The following is a 27,648-nucleotide window of genomic DNA, read 5'->3' on the forward strand; positions in this document are numbered from 1 at the left end:
AGCCGCACCAATAAAGGCACCTCCTTGCGTAGTACTATTACACCCTTTAGGGCACATCTGTAAATAGACAGGGCATTAGCAAGAGAGAAAAAAATTACACGCTCAAGAGGAAATATTACCATAATGAACGGCCCTTACCAACTTAAAAAAAATGAAGGGGACTGTGTTACATAAAAGTGTTTAAAAGTCTAAAGAGCAAGTTGTGCGCTGGCAGTCATTAGGTGTACCTTGCATATAAAGAAAACCACACTACTCAGCACTGGTACACTTCAAAAGTCAGGAGTATCCCACTTCACTACTCACCAATGATCAATTAAAATGCTGAGTGAGGGGGAATTCAGCAATAAGGCGCATGTAATTGAAATAGCTTTTGAAGACTGTACACGAAACACCAAGCACACACGGCGAATTTGACAATATTTAGAGGAATACTGCGGTCGTCGGTGGGAAAAAATTGCTTGATTTTAAATTGAAATATTTGATTATAATGGCGGAAAATGCAATTGTAGTTTTTGCGTTTTCATGTTCCTTTCCCAAAACTTTTGCGCCTGTTATACCCCTATTGTTGGCTGCAGTGAAAGTGGCGCCTGTTATATTCACCATCAGGTGCCAGAAACGCATGAACACTGTTTTTTACCTATCCTGCATGAACTCGCGAACGACATAATTTTATTTATTTTACTTGCCGATATCGTATTGTGCCGCAACGTGATCAACTTGTGTTCGGCGCTTGACTTGAGGTCAACAGTGAGACGGTGGTCCTAAGATCATTCATAACCTTCTTGTGAATGAATCGACTCGATGTAGAATATAGCACTTGGTGAACTTGTAGCAACGGTATATACTCACAACGATAAATCAACATCGTTATCCATCGTGTGGTTGCTTTCTCGTTTCCCTACCCGGTGTAGAGAAGCAGGCAAGAGAACACTGTTACTCACGCAGGCCTCTATTCTTTTCTGGGAATCAAAATCCCCCTATCTAGGTGTATTTCAGCTTTTTCATGCAAAGACGGCGTCACCTCTACGTCATGTACTGTACCACTTTAATCATCATCCATATTCCCAGAGGGAAATAGGTAATGATGAATGAGCCTTACATTTCCGATTTCTTTCCTTTGTTCGTAGTGAGGCTTTAGTTCTGGAAGACTTGATGTATTTAGGCTGTATACGAGTGATTAATATTGAGATGCCAGCTCGTAATATATTCACGCGGTGTGTGACGCCAACAGGCCGAAAAATGTTCTAAACTTAGAGTCAGGGCTACTAGCGGCCCTGACTCCGAGTTTGCCTGCCTAAAGAAGACAGATGGGTTACCGCTAACAGCAAGTAACTTTTTTGCCTACTTTTCTTTTTTTCATAGACTTTCCTTGCATCATTGTCTGTTAAGAGTAAATATTATAACGTATAACAAAGGAAACCAAGCCCCTCAACTTTTACATCCGTCGATCAACTATTTAGGTTGCGATTATTCGCTATTGTGGCCTGAGGTGCTAAAGATTTATTAAAAAGATCTTTAAAAGTGAACAAGATTGATTACCAGGAAAGATCCAATGTGTAAATGTAAATAGAAAAAAAACGGGAAACGTTCTAACGAATAGTGCATCTTAGGTTGTGAATGCAGACGACACTCCAGCCTCTGCACCGTTGATATGGTCATATATCTTGCGAATGATGTCAATCTCGTCAATTACGGCGTTCGTGACCATGTCTATGAAGGCCAGAACAATGACAGCGACGAGGCAGACACCCCCGATGATCATGACGTGCTCCTTCACGTAGCGGTTTGTCGCGTCAGGGCAGCTTCCCGTGTGAACGCGGAACCAAGCCTCGTGATCGGACAAGTTCAGTACGCTGCGCCCACAGAAGATGCCAGTGAAAGCCGACTCAGGCGGCAACAAGACGGCGGCACCGAGCACCGTTCATGGCTCGGGTTCGACGCGTCACAGTGGAAGTAACTGCAAAGACAAGTTAAGGAATTGGATACTTGCGATAGGTTAAGTTTTTTCCAAGCATCGAATATCAACAATTTAGGATGACCTGCATCCTCATTGATACTATAGACCATCCTATGGGTGGGTTTGAATACGCCGTATTGGGCTGTCAGCTTTGCTTCTTTGCATCTTTAACAGCTAAAAGAACAGTGCTGTGTTCAACACATACGCACAAGAAAGTGCGGGTCAATGCATTTTGACGTTCCGTGACAATAAAGGAACACTGTTGTGAAACATTGATTTGTTCTAGATTGACAAACTGCACTCTGAAAACTCTGGTGGCATTTGTTTGACTATCATAAGCTCATTATTAGCGAAGAACATTCAGGTTGAAGTTTTCTTTTCACTTTCCCACCGATGCATTGGCCGCCAGGGGGCTGAGGTGTGTAGTCGCACCTCAAATGGGCTCCTGCTCTTATGGCTATTTTCTGTGCAACCTTGCCTGGACACTGCTCGCGTTTGGTTACCTGGGATCCTTCACGTTGCAGGGCATCGTTTGACACCAGACTCATCGCAGTAAGTGTACTTTTTTACTAGATAATAAACTCTAAAAATATTGTGCCTGTTCGCTGGGATGCAACATCGCCAAGGAATTCAAAGGCCACGCTGCTCGCGAACGGCGCTGTGGCACGACGACGGGTCTGCGAAACGAGCTGGACGCCAGCGGCTCGTAGGTGCATGAGCACGCTGCTTGCGCAGCACAGGTATGCAGCACCTGAGGTAAAGAGCTAACGCTCTCATGGAAACGCAGACGTCTAACCCACGTCAAGAGAGCCCGAGTACGATGCAAGTGCACAACACTGAGGGTAACTCAAGAACGGCATCACAATGGACGTTTGATGAAAATAGTGGCAAAACGACAAGCAAATCCCACATTTAGTGGCTTCAAGCTGTCCGTAAAGGCAGGTCAGCCAAAGAAGACAAGTCAGCCGAAGAATGAGCTACGCAACCTGTGAAGCCAGACGCCGAATCTCAACCGCAATGTCAACGCAGCACTAGGATGCGGCCATTCCCTACTGATGACTTCAAAATTGTATTCCGCCCGCAACCAGGACGAGATCTTTCAAAACGAGCACTCATAGAGGTTACACATGCCATCGGAAGATCAAGTGGCTTGGCCCAACAGGAATTCTATGACCATGTGCGAGTGCAGTTGCAGAAAGTAGAGAATGTGATCATCGCAAGCACAGCAAGTACTGAACGAGCTTCCAAACTGCAAAGTAAAAATGCTATACAGCTCGGTGGAGTAATCTATCAGGTAAATCCGCACATTCGACATCCCGATGATGTGTGTCGTGGAGTGAACTACGGCCTCGAACCAAAAACAAGTGCCACAGAGATTGTTGCAGGCCTTCGTGTAGACCCAAGATACCACGTCCTTGGTGCGCGCATGCTGGGATCTTCCACAGCTGCAGTTATCACTTTCGATGGGCAGCACGTTCTTTTTTACGTAACGTACCCCAGTGGAGACTACCGATGCAAGCCATACGGAAAGTCCATCCAATATTGCCGAAACTGTGGCGCGATAGGTCACTGAAAAGACATCTGCCCTCAGCCAAAAGCGAACTTCAGCTACTAATGCGGCCATGACATGGACACAGAACCACATGACTGCCAACCAATTTGCAAGATCTGCGGAGAAGAGCATGAGACTACTGGAAAGGAATGCAAGAAGAAACTCCGCAGCAACCCCCCTCCTTATCAAGTAAGACGCCAGCAGCTCGCTAATGCCCGCGCCCGTGAGAATCGCTGCAAGTCTTGCACCAATGATTTGCCCGGGTCAGTTATCACACCAGAAATTTCACGGGCCCCCTTTTTTCCCCTAAAATTTGACCGAAGTCACTCTCGCTCTAAGAAAAAAGGTCGCTCTGGATCCCGCACGCCAATACGGTCTCGCTCCGTTAGAGGAATCAGTTACGCCGCCGCGGTGACCGGTAGTGACAGGTCCAAATTTCTAAATACTACAAGTGCCTCGACCATCTCGCCTGCTCAGACAGCGACCATCCGGACCCTATAAAATAAAGTCTAAGATCTACAATGGAGGGTACAACAACGCCCACCAGCCGAGTGTAACACACTAGAACTTGACGACAGCATACTAAAACAGACGGAAGCCAGAATGATGAAGCGGGTAGAAGAAAGGCTGCAAGCACATGAAGCGAAGATGCTCGACCTCGTCGAACGACGCCTTGAAGCTTTCGAAAAATCCCTCACTGCGAAACTCCTCGCATCCATAGACATAACCATACAGAAAGTGGTTACTAAAATTATGGAAAAGGTAGACCCACTGACCCGTACTGTATGCAAGCTCGACGCCAAGCTTGGTGGCTTCATGGCACAACAGCATAACTTCATAACGTATGCATACAAAAATTCCGTTACCCATGAGCAGCTGGTGGAGCAATCAGGGACCAAGCGGAAAGAGCGAAAGACATTAGGGGATGAAACTGCAGCGGAAATTTGATCGACAGCACCAAACGACCGGGACCAGGCGAGAATCAACTGCCAGAATGGCAGCTCCCACAAATAGACAGCCTGAGCCACTCCCCGCTTTTCGAATTTGGCACTGGAATTGCAGATCGTAGAGACCTCGTTCTGCAAACATGCAACAATATGTTAAAACTAATAATCCAGATATGATCGCGTTGCAGGAAACCCACACAGAAAAAATCAAGCTCCTTGGCTACAGCACTTTGACATGCTCACCCCGCACCGCAATTCTAGTCAAGAAGACTCTAACTGTACAGGCTCAGGAAATTGAAGACATTGGCATCGAACACACCATCGTGAAGATAGTTCCAACTTGGAAGACTCAACAAAGCTTATACCTGGCCAACCTTTACAGCCCTCCACGGGAGCAGTTACACCAATACGACCACTTTGTCCACGAGCTCCGTCAAATGGTTAACGGCAACCGACTCGTCATAGTTGGAGTTACGTGGCGTAGCGCTATCACAGCACCACCAAGAAGGTGCCGCGTGTTCACGACGCTGTACAGCAACACGGTCTGACGCTGTGGAATGACTTGCTCCTTCCAACCCGGGTGGGCAACAGCGTGTCGAGGGATACTAATTATCATCTCACGTTCACTAGAGACGTGCACAACGCAACGTGGACAAGGCTACCAGACACTCTAGGGAGTGACCATCACATGATTCAAATAGAAGTCGAACAGGCTCACCACTCGCTCAAGACAAGAAAAGCTCGGTTACGGACTGGACCTCGTACAAGAATGACCTTGATGATGATTCGACTATTGAAGACATTGAAGCCTGGTTAAACAGTATTGTAAATGTTGCTGACAGACATACCAAAACGATACACTTGAACAAGGACAATCCAGCCGTCAATAATCATCTCCTTCACCTATGGGAAGCTCGAAGATCGCTTAATAAACGATGGTAACGGCAAAAGCTCAACCGCAAGCTGAAGCGCCGCATCGCGTACTCACTGGACAGGCACAGGAGTACGCCGAAAACCTTGTGAGCCAGAACTGGTGGTTCTTCTGCGACAAACTTCAAGGGACATTGAGCACAAAGAAGGCTTGGCGCATTCTTCGAGCCCTGATCGACGACACCCACACCAAAACTAATCAAAGAAATACAATTCAGTGGCTCATGCACAACTATGAGGGCATAGAGCACCAGTTACTCTAAGAACTTCAAGCAAAACTGCGTGGCTCGGTTAACCAGCAAGCTACCTCCATCAACAATTCGACAACCAAGTAGTATCGAGGAGCACCGAACGAAGCACTAGACCAGCCTTTCACGCTGGCAGAGCTACACGCGGCCCTCGCTAAGATTACGCGCAACACGAGCCCAGGAAAAGACGTAGTGACCAATGAGCACCTACTACAGCTACCGCCCCAGGCGTTGACGGCGTTCCTTCGGCAATATAACGACTGCCGGAGGAAGGGCGAGCTACCTTAAGCCTGGAAGCACTCAGAGGTAACCATGGTACCCAATCCAAACAAGCCAATCTCGATTGCGAATCTTCGTCCCATTTCCCTTACATCTTGCGCTGGGAAACTCTTAGAGCACATGGTAAACGAGCGGATCACCATACATCTCGAAGACAATGGTCACTACCCGAACACCGTGTTCGGCTTCCGCCAAATGCTCAGCACACAAGACGTCTTCTTGCAGATAAAAGAAGGTAATCGTCTCCGCTTGAGCAAGCACAGTAAGTAATCTGTTCTAGCTTTGGACGTAAAAGGCGTATTTGACAATGTGAGCCACGAAGCCACTCTGCGTAGCCTCGAAGATATCGGCTGCGGTGCCAAGACACACGCCTAAGTGCTGGCTTTCCTCACCAATCGCACTGCGACTGTAGGGATTGCCAATACCAGGAGCGAGCTTTTTCAACTCCCGAACAAAGGCACGCAGCAGGGCTCAGTGATATCGCCAGTGCTTTTCAACTTGGCCCTCCTTAAGCTCCCACGTCTCGCGGACGCTGTCTCTGGGATACATCACGTGTTATACGCCGATGATATTACTATGTGGACAAGAGGTTCAAGCACGGGTGAACAGGAGGACTGACTTCAAGAGGCGGTTAACATCACTGAAAGATATCTCAAGACCTGCTGCCTCCAATGTGCTCCGGAAAAGTCAGAACTGTTAGTACTTGCGGTACGCACCCGGGGTAGACCACCAAGCGACGACACTCCTGACCCACAAATCTTTCTACAGGGAGTCCAAATACCACAAGTTGACGCGCTTCGAGTCCTTGTAAATATATAGATAAAGATGGGTCTGGCTCTGCTGCCTTACCCCGGCTGCAGAACACTGTGACACAGCTCACCCACCTAATCCGTGGCTAACTGCCGCAATGGCTTCAAAGAACACGATACCCTAAAACTGGTACAAGCTTTCCTTTACAGCCGCATAACGTACGGAACTCCCTACCTCAACCTGAAGACAGCAGAGAAAAAAATTATTCTGCTGATACGAAAGGCTATGAAGCTTGCCCTAGGACTGCCGCCAGCTGCCTCCACTGACCGAATGCTTCGCATGGGAGCTCATAATACGTGGGAAGAACTCACCGAAGCACACCTTATCAACTGGGTCGAGAGACTCAAGCTGTCACTCACAGGGCAAGCCGTCTTTCGACGCAAAGGATACCAGATCACCCTTGAAACCAACAAAGAACGCATAGGCAAAATACCGTCACAGCTTCTAGAAAGCCTTCAAATTCAGCAGATCTCTCGAAACATGCATCCTCAACATCACCGAGAAAGGCGGCTCGCCAGGGTTAACATGATCCGGAAGGAGCATGGCAATGACTCGCAGGCGCGATACGTGGATGCAGCCAAATATCCGGGACGTAATGTCTTCGCGATTACCGTCGCAGATTACAAGGGCGCGGTACTGGCATCGGCGACTATCTTCGCCAAACGTGCGGAAGCAGCTGAAGAGGCTGCTTAGCGCCCGCCACCCAGACGAGTGAGGATCCCATCGTGGTCTTTAACGACTCACAAACAGCGGCACAAAACTACCTGAAAGTAATTTAACGATTCACAAACAGCGGCACGAAGCTACCTGAAAGTTAGGGTCTCCACGGTAGCGATTAGGCTACTAAAGCGCATGGAAAATCATCTTCCCTACACATACATCGTGTGGATTCCGGGTCATGAAGGTCTCAAGGGAAATAAAGCGGCACACACCGCAGCCGGTGAATGCGTCAACCGGGTATTCCCATACGAAATTCAAGGCACCTGCCACTCAACAGAATCAGAGGCAAAAGAAGTCATATACCACTAACGTACCATGCATTAGTGCAACATTATCGGCTCGAACGCAGGTTATACCCTCCGCCAAATCCAAAACTCACAAGAGACGAAGGGACTGGCTGTAGACGTCTTCAACGCAACACGTTCACCCACGGCGTACAATTGCACCATATGAGGCCAACGTTGCACAGCTACATCTGCCTTCGCTGCAATGAGGCAGACACTCTGGCGCACTTCCTACTGCAGTGCAAAGTAAGCGTCCCAAGACTACGAGCAGCAGCACCAGATGCGGACCAAGAACTCCTCAGTGAAGCGTGGGAGGCTGCGATCTCCCAGCCGGACCTGGTCGAGCAGCGTCAACTCGTCGCTCGAGCTCGGCGGGCTGTCCAAGCCAGAGGAACCCTCCCATCTTCACTTATAAGCCTCTTTCAATAAATGTTTTCTCTCTCTTTCTCGCACCGATGCTTACCCATGTGGCGTCAAACATTTTACCATGCACTATTGAAATTTTCAAGACGTTTTTTCGATAAAATTTCCTGGAAATTCGTTTGATAAATACCCACATGCGAAAATGTACTGAAGATGCATGTATTAAGAGCTACCTAAGACCCAGTACACGCCTTTAAATCCCATCACGTCATGATGTTTGTGCAGGAATCTCGAGGGGCGTCTCCACATGCATTTTTGTTTCGCGCGTTTTCTTTCTTAGCAAGCGCTGAGCCGCGGCGAAATGTGCGTTTTCGGGATTGTGAAACTGTGCTTCACTAGTACGCAAATAATAGCCTCGCTCTTAAGTGTGCTTTTAACTAACGCCTTGATATATGCACGAAAATAATATAACAGTCGCTATTCGCTGAAGGTGGCGTGGCCAATATGCAATTTTTTCAGAATATTCTTTCAGTGACCATTGCATATCTTACCAATAAAATTCCATAAAAACAAAGGATCGCGTATTGCTGCCTCAGTATGTGCGAAGGCTACAAAGTGCTCCTTTTTTTGTTGTGAGCCGATGCCATGAACCACCAGCTTTCGCAAAGAGCTTCATTAAATTCGTACATTGCAGTACCTCTTCCGACAATTTTCCACAAGTAACATTGTTTTTCAATGCTTCCATGATTTGAGGCATTGTAAGCTCTCTGCACCAACACTTGTTTTCCGAAGTTAAAACTGCGAATGAGGTTGGAAGCTCACTTACATGTTGTCGTTCCAGTCACGAAAGTTTCGTGACGTCATGCCACAGCACTTGAGGTAACGCTGCATTGCGTCTACGAGGTCGTGAAAATCCTGAGAATCACGGTAGTGGACCACGAGCTTCTCAGACATCGTCGTCTTTATCACACTCTTCATGCTTCCTACGAAATTAGACGTATCACGCACATTAGCAATAGATTTGTACTAAAGTCCATTATCTGCTCTGGTCGCCTTGCGTGCATCATGTTAAAACAGCGCGAACAACGAAACCCTGAAAAAGTGACGTGTCGCCCTGTTTTTTCTTACTCTTTCAATTCATCTCTATGTATTTTTGAAAATGCTATGAAAAAACCAGAGTTGTCCAAACTTTTCAGGATTGAAAACATAGGTTCAATCATGAAGTGTTAAAATAAAAAAAAGCACGATGCCTCCAATGAATACGGAATATACAATTAGGATAGATATTGGTGCTCCGTGAAAATGAGGTACAGAGCAGTCTAAGAAGTATCAAGGAAATTCACAAGACCAGCGTAATCCTTTCGGCAGCGTAGCGCAGAAACACAGCATAGTGAGGGCCAACTTCACGCACCACTACACGTGCCACCTTTTTAGACAAGGCATGTAATTGTGTTTTGCTAATGTATATATACATCGTTCCTGCATACGTATGATAAACATGCTGCCTGGAGCTAAAGAAGCGATCACTTCTAGAAATGTGCACTTTTTTATTGACAATGCTGCTTACTCGACTGTGAATGCCTGCACAGGTTTAAAAAATGTAGTGTACCGAAGCGTAGTGGCGCCAGCTCTGTGCCAGCGTGAAAGAAGACGTTGAGGTCGTCGTTGGCGGCTCGTGCTTGCCGGGTTCCTGCCTGTACCAGCTTGTTGCGGCTAACGTTTCTGGAATAATAACCTGTGTTTTTACGCAACCTTGCTCGTTGCATTTGGTGGAAACGTGCTGGATAAGGTCCTGGAGCTCCGCAGCCGTAAGCTACCATCTCAGTCCACGGTGACCGAGCGCGTCGATCCCCCACAAGGCTCTTCCACGTTGCCACCCGTCATGTGTTCTGGTGTACTTCGTCTGCGTGACCCACCAGTATACAACGGCACTGAAGATCAAGATGTCGAGGACTGGCTGGCAGTTTACGAGCATGCCAGAGCGATTAACAAGTGGGATGACCCTGCGAAACTGATTCACGTCATCTTCTACTTGACGGATTTGGCCAACCTATGGTTCACCAACCACCAAGCCGACATCCCCACCTGGTCAGTTTTCAAAGAGGCCGTCGCCTCGTTTTTCGGTCGTCCAGCCATGCGTAAGCTTCGCGCTGAACTGGGACTGCGGGGACGATTTCAGCGAAATGGTGAGAGCTTCATGAGCTACATTGAGGATGTGATCAGCCTCTGTAGGCGAGTTGATGCCAGGATGACGGAGGCTGACAGAATAAAGAACATAATGAAAGGCATTGATGACGACGCTTTTCATATGCTTGTGGCCAAAGACCCACAGACCGTCACGGCCTTGATTCAGTTATGTCAAAGTTTCGATGAGCTGCGCAAGCAACGAGTTTCTACACGTCGCGCTAATACGCAGACAGCTGATATTTCGGCCTTGTAGTGCAAAAGCAGTGGCTCCGACTACAGCGTGTTAATACCTCAAATTCAACAGTACATCCGGGAGGAAGTTGCTCGACAGCTCTCTCTTGTCGCCACCATCAACGAGACCCTCACAGCACTGGACTACTCACTTCGCCGTGCTATTCAGACGCAAGTTGCCGAGGCTCTCCCTTCGCCCACATCCCCAATATCTGTGGCTGCACCGCTGACTTATGCAGAAGCCGTCCGCCGACCTTCTGCCCAACCGCCGCTCCCTTCATACAGTCCAGCCACCAACTACTACAGGTCACCAGTTTCAGTTTATCCGGTAAATCGGCCCATTCCACCACCTCGAGCACCTGTCAACTCTAGGCGTACTCCGGATAACCGGCCCGTCTGCTACAACTGTGGTATTCCAGGACATGTCGCGCGCTACTGTCGTCGTTGTGGATTCTATTTTAATGATGTGCAGCATTCCGGCAACATACCTTGGCCATCAGAATCGCATGTGACACCTGATTCACATGACCCCCGCTCACGTCGACCAGACTTCAGCCGACGTCGATCTCCTTCACCCCGTCTTCGTTCTCCTTCCCCCATGCTTCGCCGTTCCAACCATGCCCAGGAGGAAAACTAACAGTCGCAGTTCCTGAGGCAAGAGCTGCGCCACTGACGAAATTTCCAAGGCCTCATCTATCGCCCCCTAACGAGATTGCCGTGTTTGTGGACGGTTTCGCCACAACTTCTCTTGTCGACACAGGTGCCGCTATTTGTATAATCAGTGAAGTGTTATGCCGCAAACTGAACAAAGTGACGACTCCACTGGTTGAAATTTCTTTACGCACGGCGAGTTCGCAACACGTCCAACCTTCTGCCACATGCACTGCTCGTGTTGTGATTCAAGGAGTGCTTTACATTGATGAATTTGTCATCCTTCCGCACGCGTCTCATGAAATCATCCTGGGGTGGAACTTTCTTTCCGCTAATCATGCGGTTGTTGACTGCGCTCGTGCTCAACTCGTTTTGTTTCCATTCAGCACGACATTCATAGATCTCCCTCGCTCACCCAAAAAGGTGATCGTCGCCGCTGACGTCGTCATTTCTGCTTTTTCGGTCACCGCGGTATCTCTTTTGTGCAACTCCGTTTCCGATTTATGCCGTCACAAGAATGCGCTCGTCGCCGGAACCTTGTCGTCCCGTTTGCCGTCATAACAATTGCCGATGGCTCCAGTGCCGTGTACGTGTGCAATCCGTTCCCTTGTCCCGCTACCTTATTGCATGGCGAATGCATTGGGAGTCTTGACACTTATGATGACATCTTTCCTTTCGATGCCCGTTCTGATACGACACCGATGTCCGTGGATGCTGTCACAGCTGGCACCGCGCCCTCACTACCTGACGAAGACGTTCTGTTGCGCAGCGTAGACACCGGCCTTACGCAAGACCAGCGCAATCAGTTCATTCAACTACTTGACCGTTTCCGCGCCTCCTTTGACCACGGACAACCTCCCTTGGGAGGCACGTCAGTTGTCGCTCACCATATCGACACCGGTCATCATACTCCACTTCGTCAGCGCCCCTACCGTGTCTCGCAGGCCGAGCGTGACGTCATCACTCAACACGTCGACAAGATGCTGCAACGTGGTGTTATTCAGCACTCACACAGTCCTCGGGCTTCACCAGTGGTCCTCGTGCGAAAAAAGGATGGCTCCATCAGGTTTTGCGTGGATTATCGTCGACTAAACAACATCACACGCAAGGATGTTTATCCCCTGCCACGCATTGATGACGCCTTGGATTGCCTTTAAGGTGCGGAGTTTTTCTCTTCACTGGATTTGCGCTCTGGATATTGGCAAGTGCCAATGACTGAACCAGACCGTCCAAAAACGGCGTTTGTGACCCCTGATGGCTTATATGAATTTAATGTAATGCCCTTCAGTCTTTGCAATGCGCCTGCGACTTTTGAAAGAATGATGGACAGTGTTCTCAGGGGGCTTAAATGGCACATCTGTCTTTGCTATTTAGACGACATAGTTGTATTCTCGGCGAATTTCGAAACTCATCTTTCCCGTCTGGAACAATTTCTCCAGTGCCTTAGCCGGGTTGCAACTAAACTTCAAGAAATGTCGTTTTGGTGCCCGCAAACTCACAATTCTCGGCCACGTCTTTTCAAAAGAAGGAACATCGCCAGACCTTGCCAAACTGCGTGCCGTTGCCGAGTACCCCAAGCCTACTACCCTAAAGGAGCTTTGTAGTTTCATAGGCTTGTGTTCCTATTTTCGGCGTTTCATTCGCAATTTTGCCTCTATAATTGCCCCTCTGACTCAGATTCTCTCCCGTAGCACGGACCTCTCTGGCTGGAATTCCCACTGCGATGAGGCATTCATGGCGCTACGCCGGCTACTCATCTCTGCGCCAGTTCTCCGCCACTTCGGTCCCAATGCACCCACTGAAATTCACACGGATGCAAGCGGTGTCGGCCTCGGTGCCATTCTCGCTCAACGCAAGGATGGCTGCGACGAGTACGTTGTCGCCTATGCCAGCCGTACACTAACGAAGGCAGAGTCCAACTATTCCGTCACGAAAAAGGAGTGCTTGGCTATCATTTGGGCTATAGGAAAATTTCACACCTACGTTTACGGACGCCAGTTTGATGTTGTCACAGATCACCATGCCTTATGCTGGTTATTGTCCATGAAAGATCCTACTGGCCGCCTCGCTCGTTGGGCTTTACGCCTTCAGGAATACGATATCCTTGTTGTTTATTGCTTAGGACGCAGACATTCAGACGCCGATGCACTATCCCGTTCTCCACTGCCTCCTGACCTTGCCTGCTTATCAACTGTCATTTGCGATTCGTCATCGTTGAGCATCACTGACATGCCATCCGAACAGCGCAAGGATCCCTGGATCAATTCTTTGCTCGACGTCCTCTCTCACAGTTCGTCAGAAACGACATCACGCTCCCTCTCTCGTGAAGCAAGACACTTTGCTGTCCGTGAAGGCTTGTTGTATCGCCGCAATTACGTGACGGATGGCCGTAGGTGGCTCCTTGTCATCCCTCGTCATTTGCGTTCGGACATCTGCGCTGCCTTTCACGATGACCCCCAGTGTGGTCACGCTGGAGTATTTAAGACTTACTCTCATCTTCGTCTAAGATACTACTGGCGCGGCATGTATCGGCACGTTCGCCAGTACGTTCGGTCATGCACCACGTGTCAACGACGCAAGACGCCTTCTCACAGCACTGCTGGCCCTTTGCAACCCTTAACCTGCCCAGCGAGACCATTCGACCGCGTCGGAATTGATATTTATGGTCCTCTACCCAACTCTCTTCGAGGCAACCGGTGGATTATCGTCGCCGTGGATCATTTAACACGCTACGCTGAAACATCTGCGCTGCCTGCTACTACTGCGAAAGACGTTGCGTCCTTTCTTCTTCACCATCTCATTTTGCGACACGGTGCACCTCGTGAATTACTCAGTGACCGTGGACGCGTGTTTCTCTCGAACGCCGTCGACGAGCTACTCAAGGCATGTTGCACCGTCCATAGGAAATCCTCGGTATACCACCCCCAAACCAATGGCATGACAGAACGCTTTAACCGTACCCTTGGAGATATGCTTGCCATGTACGCCTCTGACGACCACACTAATTGGGACCAAGTGCTCCCTTTTGTCACGTACGCGTACAACTCTGCGTCACAAACAACCACTGGCTTTTCTCCTTTCTTCCTTCTGTACGGACGTGAGCCATCATGCTCCATGGACACCATTATCCCTTACAGGCCTGATGTTTCCGAAGCGACGCCTGTTTCCGAAGCAGCTGCTTATGCCGAAGAGTGTCGTCAACTCGCTCGCTCATTTACCGCACAAAACCAATGGCGCCAGAAAACTGACCACGATTCTCTGCGTCTACTGTACACTATTACCCAGGAAGGCTGGTTTGGCTCTGGGTCCCGTCTACCCCTCCCGGTCTTTCCCCGAAGCTTTCGTCGAAATACCATGGCCCCTACCGTGTGTTGCGGCAAACATCTCCTGTCAACTATGAAGTTGAACCCATTGATCCACCCTCGGACCAACGCTGCCGTGGGCGTGAAACAGTACACGTACCACGCCTCAAACCGTGCTATGACCCCCTTGTCGTGTCCTTTCACTAGGTCGCCAGGTTGGCTCCTTTCTGCGCGGGGAGTAATTGTACCGAAGCATAGTGGCGCCAGCTCTGTGCCAGCGTGAAAGAAGACGTTGACGTCCGTGTGTGGCTCGTGCTTGCCGGGTTCCTGCCTGTACCAGCTTGTTGCGGCTAACGTTTCTGGAATAATAACCTGTGTTTTTACGCAACCTTGCTCGTTGCAGTAGCAACTTTTGCTGCACTTATGCGCTTACGGTTAGGTTGTAAATGTCTTAATTGACTCACTGTGTTCCAGCTCTCAAAATTCATCGCCGGCACAAAGTTATCCTGGGTAGGGCAGAATTCAACTTCTATAAGGACATCAGTGCTTCATACACTAAATGTCCTGGAGCTTTAAAGAATATATTGCTCAATCATCCTCCTCTTTTTCTTCAGCTACCACGCTCGTTAAGCTCCTTTCTTTAAATATAATCGCACATCTCGCAATGCGAGAGTGACAGGTGGCACAGTGCTCTAAAGGCCTAAAGGCGATCGGCATTTCTGCCCATTCTTTAAGGCCATTTCTTTTTAGTGTTAAGTGTGAGGCAGTAGATTGCGCCACAAAATATGTTACTGGAACTTGAATTCGTACTAATTGAGTACTAATTTTGTTGAAATGAAATGCTTTAGCATTAGCTCCAATGACGCTTCAGCGGGAAGTTTGAGGTTCGTACGACTGGATAGCCCATTTCACAGACGTTTCGTACTGCGGTACCTTACCACATATATGTATAAGTTAGGGACACCGTTGTACTCTAATATATATATATATATATATATATATATATATATATATATATATATCAAAATGAGTTTAACAGACAATAATGCCAAGGAATGTAAAGGAGAAGTAATTAGAACCAATGGATTGTAAATAAGAAAAAAGAAAAGTGGGTGAAAAAATAACTTGCCGTGAACAAGAATCAAACCTATGACTTTCGCATTACGCGTTCAATACTCTAGCCACTGAGCTATCATGGTGGCTATCCCTCCAGCCACTTTATTGGGTTTATATGTGAGTTTAAACGTGCGAGTGCCAGTCAGCGCCATCTGTAGCCACCACGCCGATTGTGGAACACCCTTTTATGAGCCTGTGTGGCGTCAAGTAGCACGCGAACTTATTACGAGTGGGCAGCTGACCAATAGTCCCTCGTATACAACATAGCGGCGCCAAATCTGCCAGTGGGAGGCCCTCGTTAATGAATAAGGGAAAGAAATGTATACCTAAGGGCTCGTTTTTTCATGTTTTGACACACTAATAATAAGATCTAACAGACAATGATGCCAAGCAATGTATAGGGGGAGTTATTAGAACCAATGTAATGTAAATAAGAAGAAATAAAAGTGGGTGAAAAAGGTTCGATTCCTGCTCACGGCAAGTTATTGTTTCACCCACTTTTCTTTCTTCGTTTTTACATTACATTGGTTCCAATAACTTCCCTATAACTTTCTTGGCATTATTGTCTGTTAGATCTCATTATATTGTGTCAAAACACGGTTAGGTTTACACTTCTTGCCCTTATATATGTATATATATATATATATATATATATATATATATATATATATATATATATATATATATATATATATATATATATATATATATCACTTGGAACGGAATAACAGACCGCGACCAATCGACGCCTTGCTCACTTCCAAACCAAGAAGCAAAAGTCCTCTTCTTTCTCTACTTCCAAGCAATTTCACGCTACAGTTATGGCTCATACCCATTACCTTACCTGCGACATTACTCCCTCTCCTCGAAAAGCATCGTTTCAATGCTGGTGATGAGCGTTGAAAAAATGAGAAAGAAAAGGAGCTACCTTGGAATCTAACAACTGCGTCGTAAGGCAAAAAAATGGGCTGGTGTCTTTGAAGTACTCAATAAAGAAACGATCGAGTTAGGACAAAAGACAATAAAAAAAGTGAAAAAAAAGTCATTTAATGGTAAGTCAGTCCACGTTCAATTGCTGACGCAAGAAATCTGGCTTGAGCCTTGACACATGCACCACATCACTTTGTGGAAACCGATGGGAACGTCTTGAGGTGTCCTCAGGGAGAACTTCGTATGTAACGTCACTGAGCCGGCGTAGAACTTTGTACGGGCCGAAGTAGCGCCGCAGCAACTTTTCAGAGTGACCACGCTGTCGAATGGGAGTCCACACCCAAACTTCATCGCCTGGTTGGAAGGTAACCTCTCGGTGTGTAAGGTTGTAGCAGCGTGCGTCGGCAGTTTGGTGAGCCTGAATACGGCATAGGGTGATGTGACGGGCCTCCTCGGCGCGTTGAGCGAACAAGGCAGCGTCCGCGTTGAACATGCCCAGGTTGTTGGGAAGGCGCATTGCGTCGAGCATTGTAGTGGCCCCTCGACCATGAACTAAGCGAAATGGGGTGAAACCTGTACTCTCTTGAACTGCTGTATTGTAAGCGAAAGTAACGTAAGGGAGTATATCATCCCAGTTTTTGTGATCAATGGCCACATACATTTACAGCATATCTGCAATGGTCTTGTTCAGCAGTTCAGTGAGTCCGTTTGTTTGGGGGTGATAACCCGTGGTTTTCCGATGTTCTGTATCACTTAGTCTCAGCACTACTTGAATTACAACTGCGGTGAAAGTTGTACCACGATCAGTAATTATCACAGCTAGCGCTCCGTGACGAAGTACAATGCTGGCGACGAAAAACTGGGTTATTTCTGCCATGGTAGCTCTGGGCAGGGCTTTTGCTTCACTGTAACGCGTTAAATATTCGGTGGCAACCACAATCCACTAATTTTCAGACGAAGACCAGGGAAACGATCCGAGCAAGTCAATGCCAATTTGACGGAATGGTGTTTTCGGCGTGGCGATAGGCTGTAGTAGTCCTGCTGGTCGGACAGGTGGAGTCTTACGGCGTTGGCAGTCGCGGCATGTGCGGACGTACTGCTTGACTGTCTTCGCGAGGCGTGGCCAGTAGTATGAGCGGCGCATTTTTTCCAATGTGCGCGTGTAGCCAAGGTGTCTGTATGATGTTCGTCGTGACAAACATGTAAAATACCGTCCCGAAGCGAGGTCGGCGCAACGAAGAGGTAAGAACTCTAGGTATGGTCGAAATTTTTCTCATAGAGGACTTCATTCTTGATGCAGAACTAGGCCAGCGAACGTGCAAAGTTTCGAGGAAGGCAGCCTTTTCCGCCTTCGATGTAGTCAATCAGCGGGCTTAGCTCCATGTCGTCGCGTTGTTGTTGAGCCAAAAGGGTTGCTGATACAAAGAAAAGGAATGTATCGTCCTCTTCAACGTCCACGTTCGTACTTCCAATTGGTGCACGTGAGAGGCAGTCAGCATCAGCGTGTTTGCGTCTGGACTTGTGAATGACTGTAACGTCAAATTCTCGAAGGCTCCACCATACTAGACGACCGGAAGGATCTTTGAGGTTGGCGAGCCAGCATAAAGAATGGTGTCGCTAACTACCCTGAATGGTCGACCGTACAAATAAGGGCAAAACTTTGTTATAGCCAAAACACCGGCTAAGCATTTTTTGCTGCGTATGATAGTGTTCGACTTGCATAGGCAATCACGCACTCTACGCTATTTTGCCATTGAACCAGTACAGCTCCAAGTCCGACGTTGCTGGCATCCGTGTGTAGCTCTGTGGCAGCATTGTTGTCAAAGTGACCGAGTGCAGGTGGTGCTTGAAGATGGTTTCGTAGCGTGTCAAAGGCGTCATGGTGATCATGACACCAGACAAATGATACGTCGTCTTTTGTAAGTTCATTTAGCGGTTCAGTGATTTTAGGAAAGTCTTTGACGAAGCGTCTGTAATATGCGCACAGTCCCAGAAATCAGCGGAGATCGCGCTTGTTCGTTGGGACAGGAAATGCGGCAACAGCTTTCGTTTTCTCAGGGTCTGGGTGTATACCGGCCTGGCTGACAACGTGACCAAGAAACTTCTGTTCCTCGAAAGCAAAGTGGCATTTCTCAGGTTTGAGAGAAAGTCCAGCTGTTAGAATCGCCTGAAGAACTGCCTGTAAGCGCTGGACGTGCTGCTCAAACATGTCCAAGAAGACGACCACATTGGTAAGGTACACAAGACACGATTGCCATTTTAGCCCAGAAAGAACCATGTCCATCATTCTTTGAAAAGTAGCTGGCGCCGAGCATAAGCCTAAAGGAAGGACCTTGAACTCGTAGAGTCCGTCAAGAGTAATGAAGGTGGTCTTTTCTCGGTCGCGCTCATCAACAGATATTTGTCAATAGCCGCTGCGTAGATCCATGGAAGAAAAGTAATGAGCGTTGCGAATGCGGTCCAGCGAGTCATCTATTCGTGGTGAACGGTACTAGTCTTTCTTCGTGATCTCTTTCGGTAGTCGATGCAAAATCGCTGGGTACCATCTTTTTTTCTTTACTAACACAACAGGGGACGCCCAGGGACTGGTCGATGGCTGGATGATTTAGTTTTTGAGCATCTGCTGAACCTGTTGGCGTAAACGTCTTGTTCTTTTTGCGAGACTCTGTAGGCGTGCAGTGGAATGGGTGTCTCGGTAGACTCGGTGATGATACGATGCTCGGCAAGTGGTTTTTGGTTCACTTTCGAAGTCGCAGCGAAGCAGTCCCGAAATGAGTCGAGTAGCTTCAAAAGACTTTCCCGTTGTGCGGATGGTAGACTCTGGTTTACGTTGAGAGTGCTTTCGAGTGTCATGGCGGAATCTTCGCACGACGAAAGAGCAGATAGTATTGAGGAACCAGGGACGTCGGCATTATCCTCAAGGTTTGCGATCACAGTGTGTTTGTTAAGATGGCGATACTCCTCACCGAAATTCGTGACTAATAAACAAACCTGTTTCCTTCTGAGCTGAACAAAACCTCAGGCAACGCAGATTTGTTGTGCAAAAAGTAGAGACAGATTTCCTTCTGCAAAACAGCATCAGAGACGTCTTGGTCACATTCAACGTTGCTGAAGAGGCTGCTGCAGGGAGTCGTAGTAACAGATTCGGAGGATACACGTAGAGCAGCCTTCGATAAGTGGGTGTTCTTAGGTTCAGGAAGAAACGGTTTCTCGAACGACACCTGCAAGTCTCGTAGGTCAATAATTGCGCCATGTTCACGAAGAAAGTCCAGTCCCAGAATGAGTGGACGGCAGCGCACAGGTAATACCAACAAAGACCCTGTGAACGTCGAAGCACGGACTCGAACACGGGCTGTGCACATTCCAGTCGGCATGACGAGGTGGCCCCCTGTCGTGCGCAACGGGGTTCCTTGCCAAGGGGTAGTTACCTTCCTCAGTTGGGATGCCAGGGCGCTGCTCATAACCGAGTAATTGGCACCGGTGTTGACAAGGGCACTGACGACGTCATTATCGACGTGTACTGTGATGTCGGCGGAAACAGTCTTATGACTTTCGGAAGTGACTGGAAAGTCAGAACGGTCTTCGTCGGGTCTTTGCGTCGAGGGAAGCCCTTTGACAGTTCGGTGGGACGCTGCTTCATCGCTAGAAATAGTGGTTTCCAGTTTCCCCTGTGGGGACTCGGTGAACAGCATCTGAAAGGATCATAAGATGACGAGGGAACGCTAGGTGACGTGGGGCGGCGAGGTGATAGTGATTGTGATTGGAGGCGTTGACCAAGGCGAGGAGCTTGCTGGCCCGTAAGGTACGCTTGAATCTCGCGGGGACGCTCACCGTAACGCGGGCACCGATCATCAGGGTGAAAGCCACGGAGACCAAGTTGGCGGTACTGGCAATGGCGGTAGACGTGACCCGCTTTGCCACAGTGGTAGCAGAGTGGACCAGCGACAGTGGTAGCAGAGTGGATGGTTATCTGACGTACGCCACACGCTGGCCTTTGCGGCGTTCTGTCGCGATCCAGACGGATGATAAGTTGGTGTAGTCGGAAACCTTGAGGCGGGTGGCGGAGTGCCCTGGAATCGATGGCTAGCCTGATACATTGTCCGCATGGTGGGATCAGGAGCATGTGGTGCAGGAGATCGCAGAGCCGCCGCATAGGTCAGCACAGGGGCCTCAGGCTTTGTTGGCGCGAGTGGGGTGACCACCTGTCGGATCTCGATGTCTGCGATAGCACTTACGGGTGGTTGGGGTCCCGCTGCTTGGAGTTGGCGCAGCTCGTCCCGCACGACGCTTCTTATGAACTCTGCGAGGGCATGCCTCTCGCTGTCAGCCCCGATAGAACGTGCAGCAGGTGTCATATCGTGGCGTTCATACTGTGACGACCAATTCTGGAGAGTACACTCCATTGTGGTTGCTTCATTGATGAACTCAGCCACAGTCGTCGGTGGATTGCGCCCGAGTCCGGTGAAGAGCTGCTCTTTTACACCACGCTCTAAATGCCGCACCTTCTATTTCTCTGACATTGCAGGGTCGGCACGCTTGAAGATTCGAAGCATGTCCTCGACAAACATCGAAACTTTCTCGTTTGGTCATTGGTTCCGAAATGAGATGGCCTGCTCTGCTCTCTCTTTCATTTCAGTGCTGCGGTACGCATCATAAAATCGTCCGCTGAACTCTTGCCACGTCGCAAAGGAACCCTCGTGATTCTCATACCACGTTTTGGCAGAGTCTTCTAACGCAAAGTAAACTCTCCGCAGCTTACGAGCTTCATCCCGTTCATTGATGTTGGCAACTCGATCGAAGTGGTCGAGCCAGTCATCAACATCATCATAAATGTTCCCATGAAATGAACGTAGTGTTTGCGGCGCATGAAAAGCATGCGGGAGAAAAAAATAGGCGTCATTGGTTTGACTCGCTTAGCTGGTAGTCGAAGTTGCCATCTCGTCCTGAGAGAGAGGACCGTATTCGGGAGATAGTCTTCGCAGGTGGCGACTGCTTCTTGCCGTGGAAGCTGTAGCTGTCTCTAAGTAGCTCGGTGTGTCGGCTGAAGATCCGCAGCCGAGGCGCATTTACCCCACAGCTCCACCAGTGCCACGAACGAAATAACAGACAGCGATGAATCGACATCTTGCTCGCCCCCAGACCAAGAAGCAAAAGTCCTCTTCTTTCTCTAGTTCCAAGCGATTTCACGCTACAGTTATGGCTCATACCCATTACCTGTGATAATATATATATATATATATATATATATATATATATATATATATATATATATATATATATAGTCTAGTAGATCCTCCGTGAGCGATCACAACGTGGTTTATTTCGACGTTTCGGCCTAGGATCTGGCCTTCATCATAAATAAAGATATAGTTTGTTGGTGCTCAGCTTTATACAATCTCAAATCAGAGGGCAAGGAAAGAGGGAAAATAAGGAAAGAAAAAAAAAACGAAAAAGGAAAGAAAAAAAGAAAGAAGAGAAAAATAATATACGGTGGACGCCCCTCGGGTGCCCCCCTTCCACTTTTCCTTCCACTTCCCCCTAATCTCTCTCCCCCCTCTCCCCTTCACCTTTCTGATGCCAGAGGTCTGTGTATGTTTCCGTTCACTAGCGCATTCCTCCCGATCAGACGGCCCCTCCTGGCACTGGCAGTTCGGTGTGGGGCAAAAAAGAGCTTTTCAGGAAGTCCTAAGCCTCTAACTACTCGGGGTCCCATAAACAATTCGTCGTAGAAGAACGGGGGCCACGTGTTGTGGCAGAGGCTGGTCAGCGGGCATTTTAGGAAGTTCTAAGCCTTAACTACTCCGCGCCCTGTCAACATTTCGTCGTAAAAATAGGGGTGCCCCGTATTGCGGTAGGCTATGCAAGCGCGTGCAATGCGAATTCCTTGCCTGCTTCTAAATTACGCGTGTCTTGGGGGCCTCCCGGCTGTGCACATGGTTGCTGTTGGGCATGTCGTGCATGGCACAATTGATTGGGTAGTAAAATAAAACAGAAAACAGACGACAGCTGCACTTGGGAAGAGTAGTTACACTTGGAATTGTTTTGGGTTGTCCAGTGCCCTTCGCAGCTGCAGTGCCGTGAACTTAGTTACTATTTTCATTGTTGCCGTTATTGTTTTCTAATGCTATAATTGCTGCAAGTGTACCAGGATTCTCATTTATTCCTCTATCGAGGGTGTTAAATCTGTGGATAAGGTATGACTCTCGTTGTTCACGTTCTCGATTTGATTTAAATCCCGTCTCTAAGAGCGTTACTGATAGTTTGTCGAATGCATGGTCGGGAAGATTGAGATGTTTTGATAGAGGTAGACTTGGGGCTGATTTCGCATGGGCTCTGTGATTATTGAAGCGAATCCTAAATGGTGTTTCTGTTTGTCCGATGTACTGCATACCACACACGTTGCATTCGAGTAGGTACATCATATTAGAGGAATCGCATGTTAGGTTTCCTCGTATGTTAATCGAAAACTTGGATTGCGTGCTGGTTGCTTTGTCTGTTTCTCGCATCGCCTTACATACAAGACATCGTGGCTTTAAGCAAGGGCGGCATGAATAATTGGAGGGTGATGTGTTAATTTGGGAGTGGACAAGGGTGTCTTTGAGGTTACGTTGTCGTCGGTAAACGAAGTACGAAAACTTGCTGACAAACGAATTAGACATGAAATGCATAAATCAACATTGCAAGTGTACCTTCGTGCTAGAATAGCCCCCAAGGGTATGACACTCTCCCTCACACCAGCCGCTACAAATCTAGATAAACACGACCAAATAACACGAAAAAACGTCCTCCTTGAGGCATCTCTTAAATTAACAGAACTTGCTCTTAATCATAGTGACAAGCAGGTAAAGAAACTGGTCGCTATGACCAACACCATTCTCCGCCACAACACTTTATCGAACGAAGAAATCACGCGATTAACAGAATCTGAGCAGAATAAATACCAAGCCATCATGACCACAAAAATTCATAAACTCGAAAGAGACCATGTGCCCAAACCCGCGTTCCCTGATACAGTGCCTTATCATTACAACACCACCACCCAGAAAAACACTAATGGTACAAACGAGCATCCATCTAGAAACACACCGTGTGACACTGTTGTTGTAAACTTATCGGACACGAGCTTGTCACCTGACGAAGTAAAACTGCTATCTAAGGGACTAAGCTTCTGCCCGACCACAAAATTTTTCGATGAATTCCACTTACTCCGAGACCTCGACAACTTCGCTCGAAGCTTAAGGTTGCGCGAATATTTCTTGGACAGGCCTTCTAACCGCGAAACAATTCACCATCGTAAATCAAATGATTGGACACCGAACAGTAATCGAGACAAGTGCTTGGACCTTTATATCACCGCAGTACAGAAAGATATAGTACACGAATACCACAGACAGAAGGAAACCGAGAAAACTTGACCAAATCTGAAAAAATAAGTAGGAAAAATTTGGCATCTAGGACAGACATAACAATAAAACCCGCTGACAAAGGAGGAGCAATTGTAGTCCTTAATACAACCAACTACTCACAAGAAGCATACCGCCAACTAAACGACTCAACATTTTACGAACGCCTCCCAGGTGATCCGACAGACGAATACAAACGTATCGTATCAACAGAACTAAAGAAACTGTTGGACGCAGAAAAGATAACCAACACTGACCACAAACTGATGCAAGCAGCATACCCTCGTCCAGGTCGCTTCTACATCCTCCCAAAAATTCATAAACCCGGTAACCCAGGTCGACCAATCATATCAGGCATCGGTACAATAACTGAACCCATATCAGGCTACGTGGACAAACTAATAAGCCACATTCCATGCACCCTCGCGTCGTACATAAAAGACGCCACACATTTTCTTCGAGACATTACGGGTATCTGTGTGCCGAAAAACTCGTACTTGGTTACTCTTGATGTCTCTTCATTATATACAAATATTTTTCACGATGACGGCATAGCTGCATTACAAAACATGTACGCAAAGCATAGACAATCTAACACCCCAGATTTCTCTGCCATTGCAACATTGACGAGGATGGTCCTCGAATTAAATTCATACGAGTTTAACCTAGAGTATTTTCGACAAATCAGCGGGACCGCTATGGGCACCGAAATGGCACCTATTTATGCCAGCATATTTATGGGAAAGCTAGAATCTGAATTTCTTGCACAAAGTTCCTTGAAACCAATGTTATACAGAAGATACATAGACGACATCTTTCTTATTTGGACCCACAGCGAGGACGAACATCTCAGCTTTATAGACACTTACAATGCTGTACATCCGAACATACACTTCACACACACATACTCGCAAGTTACCGTAAACTTTCTTGATGTTACCATAACGATAGAAGAAGAGAAGCTCTCTACAACCCTATATCGCAAACCAACGGATCGACAACAATACCTTCATTACCAAAGCGACCACCCACGCCACTGTAAAAACAGTATTCCATACAGCCAGGCTCACCGGTTTAAGCGAATCTGCTCTAGAGACGCTGACTTTGACACGAGCTCACAGAGGCTAAAACTTATGCTCGAGCAACAAAAATACCCCCCTCATGTAATTAATGACGCTGTTCAAAAAGCGAGAAAACTAAAGCGTGAAAACTTACTTTTGAAGCGACCACCACGAGAAGACCCACAACGAACAAACCTCTGCTTGACTTTCAGCACAAACTTCCCCAATGTAAACAAAATCCTTAAACGACATTACAACATTCTAGAACAAAGTGAACGTCTGAAACGCGCATTCCCATCCGCTCCAGGCGTCGTTTACCGACGACCACGTAACCTCAAAGACACCCTTGTCCACTCCCAAATTAACACATCAGCCCCCGATAATTCATGCCGCCCTTGCTTAATGCCACGATGTCTTGTATGTAAGGCGATGCGAGAAACAGACAAAGCAACCAGCACGCAATCCAAGTTTTTGATTAACATACGAGGAAACCTAACATGCGATTCCTCTAATGTGGTGTACCTACTCGAATGCAACGTGTGTGGTATGCAGTACATCGGACAAACAGAAACGCCATTTAGGATTCGCTTCAATAATCACAGAGCCCGTGCGAAATCAGCCCCAAGTCTACCTCTATCAAAACATCTCAATCTTACCGACCATTCATTCGACAAACTATCAGTAACGCTCTTAGAGACGGGATTTAAATCAAATCGAGAACGTGAACAACGAGAGTCATACCTTATCCACCGATTTAACACCCTCGATAGAGGAATAAATGAGAATCCTGGTACACTTGCAGCAATTAAAGCATTAGAAAACAATAACGGCAACAATGAAAATAGTAACTAAGTTCACGGCACTACAGCTGCGAAGGGCACTGGACAACCCAAAACAATTCCAAGTGTAACTACTCTTCCTAAGTACAGCTGTCGTCTGTTTTCTGTTTTATTTTACTACCCAATCAATTGTGCCATGCACGACATGCCCAACAGAAACCATGTGCACAGCCGGGAGGCCCCCGCGACACGCGTAATTTAGAAGCGGGCAAGGAATTCGCATTGCACGCGCTTGCACAGCCTACCGCAATACGGGGCACCCCTATTTTTACGACGAAATGTCGACAGGGCGCGGAGTAGTTAAGGCTTAGAACTTCCTAAAATGCTCGCTGACCAGCCTCTGCCACAATACGCGGCCCCCGTCCTTCTACGACGAATTGTTTACGGGACCCCGAGTAGTTAAATGCTTAGGACTTCCTGAAAAGCTCTTTTTTGCCCCACACCGAACCGCCAGTGCCAGGAGGGGCCGTCTGATCGGGAGGAATGCGCTAGTGAATGGAAACATACACATACCGCTGACATCAGAAAGGTGAAGGGGAGAGGGGGGAGAGAGATGAGGGCGGAAGTGGAAGGAAAAGTGGAAGGGGGGCACCCGAGGGGCGTCCACCGTATATTATTTTTCTCTTTTTTCTTTTTTTCTTTTTTTTCGTTTTTCTACTTTCCTTTTTTTCCCTCTTTTCTTGCCCTCTGATTTCAGATTGTATAAAGCTGAGCACCAACAAACTATATCTTTATTCCTGATGAAGGCCAGACTCTAGGCCGAAACGTCGAAATAAACCGCGTTGTGACCGCTCACGGAGGATCTACTAGACTATATGCAACGCTACGGCCACTCAACCACCATGCCTGCCTATATACATATATATGATTGCGAAATGTCTTGACGTTTTTTTTTTCGTTCTAGAACGCTAGTTCATTATGCTCCATTTTTGAGCGTCAGTGTCTTGGTGCTTATTTCTAGTGAGTTCTAAAGGTCTCCTTTCTTACCTGGCACGATGTAAACGAGAACGCCGAGGACAAAGTTGACGACAATAAGAATGGTAAGTGCAAAGGAGTCCACTCTGAGCAGGAAGGTGTTCTCCCGCAGTGCCCCGACGCAGCCGCACGAGCTGATGGTGAACAGCGCAAGCCCGAATAGGAAGAGCAGCACCTCCATATGTGTTAGCAGCGTTCCCGATATATCCAGGCGTTCCAGTACGTGCTCCTCTTCCCTGTCCCACGAATCCATGAACATCCTCAATGCAGCCCAGATGAGGGAGATGCCCACAAACCACAGGAGAAGGTTGAGAAGAAGCAGCGGGCATCGCACCTGTAAGTGCGACAGCGAGAGCAACTTTGCACTAACTAGCATGCTCCCTCTAACAAGTTGGTTCTTGAAATGCCTCCAAAATTATCTGAAATTGCAGGACACCATTGGTGGCTTCATTCCTTCAGGATGATCTTTCGGGGCGGCACTGACAGACATGTGAAGTTGAGAGATGTCGTAAGCCATCCTGCCACTGCCACTATAGTCTACAGCAGTAGACTTGAGGCAAGGGAAAGATGCAGTAGCCACTGCCAATAGTTTGCCACAGTAATTTAAAACTGAACTGATCATTTTTTTTATATTGCAGAGCAAGTGTACGCTAGCAATTCAAACCAACCAACGAAATCCAACCTATTTCAGCGGTTTTTACATGACACGCGTGTCAGGATTATCGTGTTTGCACCAGTCGTGTATTTCGTGATTTACTGACGTCACATAACACTCAATTTGGTAAGTGTGAAGCTATCAAAACGACTTCAAGCACGTCTTGAAGGGCTCAATGTACTCCAATGTAGCGTTGAAGCGCGCGCAC

At 47.7% G+C, this 27,648-nt stretch overlaps 1 protein-coding gene across 1 annotated transcript; it reads right to left on the reverse strand.

Annotated features, from left to right (window-relative positions):
- Nucleotides 1-1,606: 1,606 nt before the first annotated feature.
- On the reverse strand, nucleotides 1,607-26,966 carry LOC142784606 (tetraspanin-33-like). Its single transcript, XM_075883028.1, has 3 exons — nucleotides 26,798-26,966; nucleotides 8,917-9,073; nucleotides 1,607-1,853 (listed from the first exon to the last, which is right to left on the reverse strand). Exons 1-3 carry the CDS (start codon nucleotides 26,964-26,966, stop codon nucleotides 1,607-1,609), a joined length of 573 nt encoding a protein of 190 aa, XP_075739143.1.
- Nucleotides 26,967-27,648: the final 682 nt, after the last annotated feature.

The sequence above is a fragment of the Rhipicephalus microplus genome, unplaced genomic scaffold (assembly GCF_043290135.1).
Source record: "Rhipicephalus microplus isolate Deutch F79 unplaced genomic scaffold, USDA_Rmic scaffold_15, whole genome shotgun sequence".
NCBI lineage: Eukaryota > Metazoa > Arthropoda > Arachnida > Ixodida > Ixodidae > Rhipicephalus > Rhipicephalus microplus.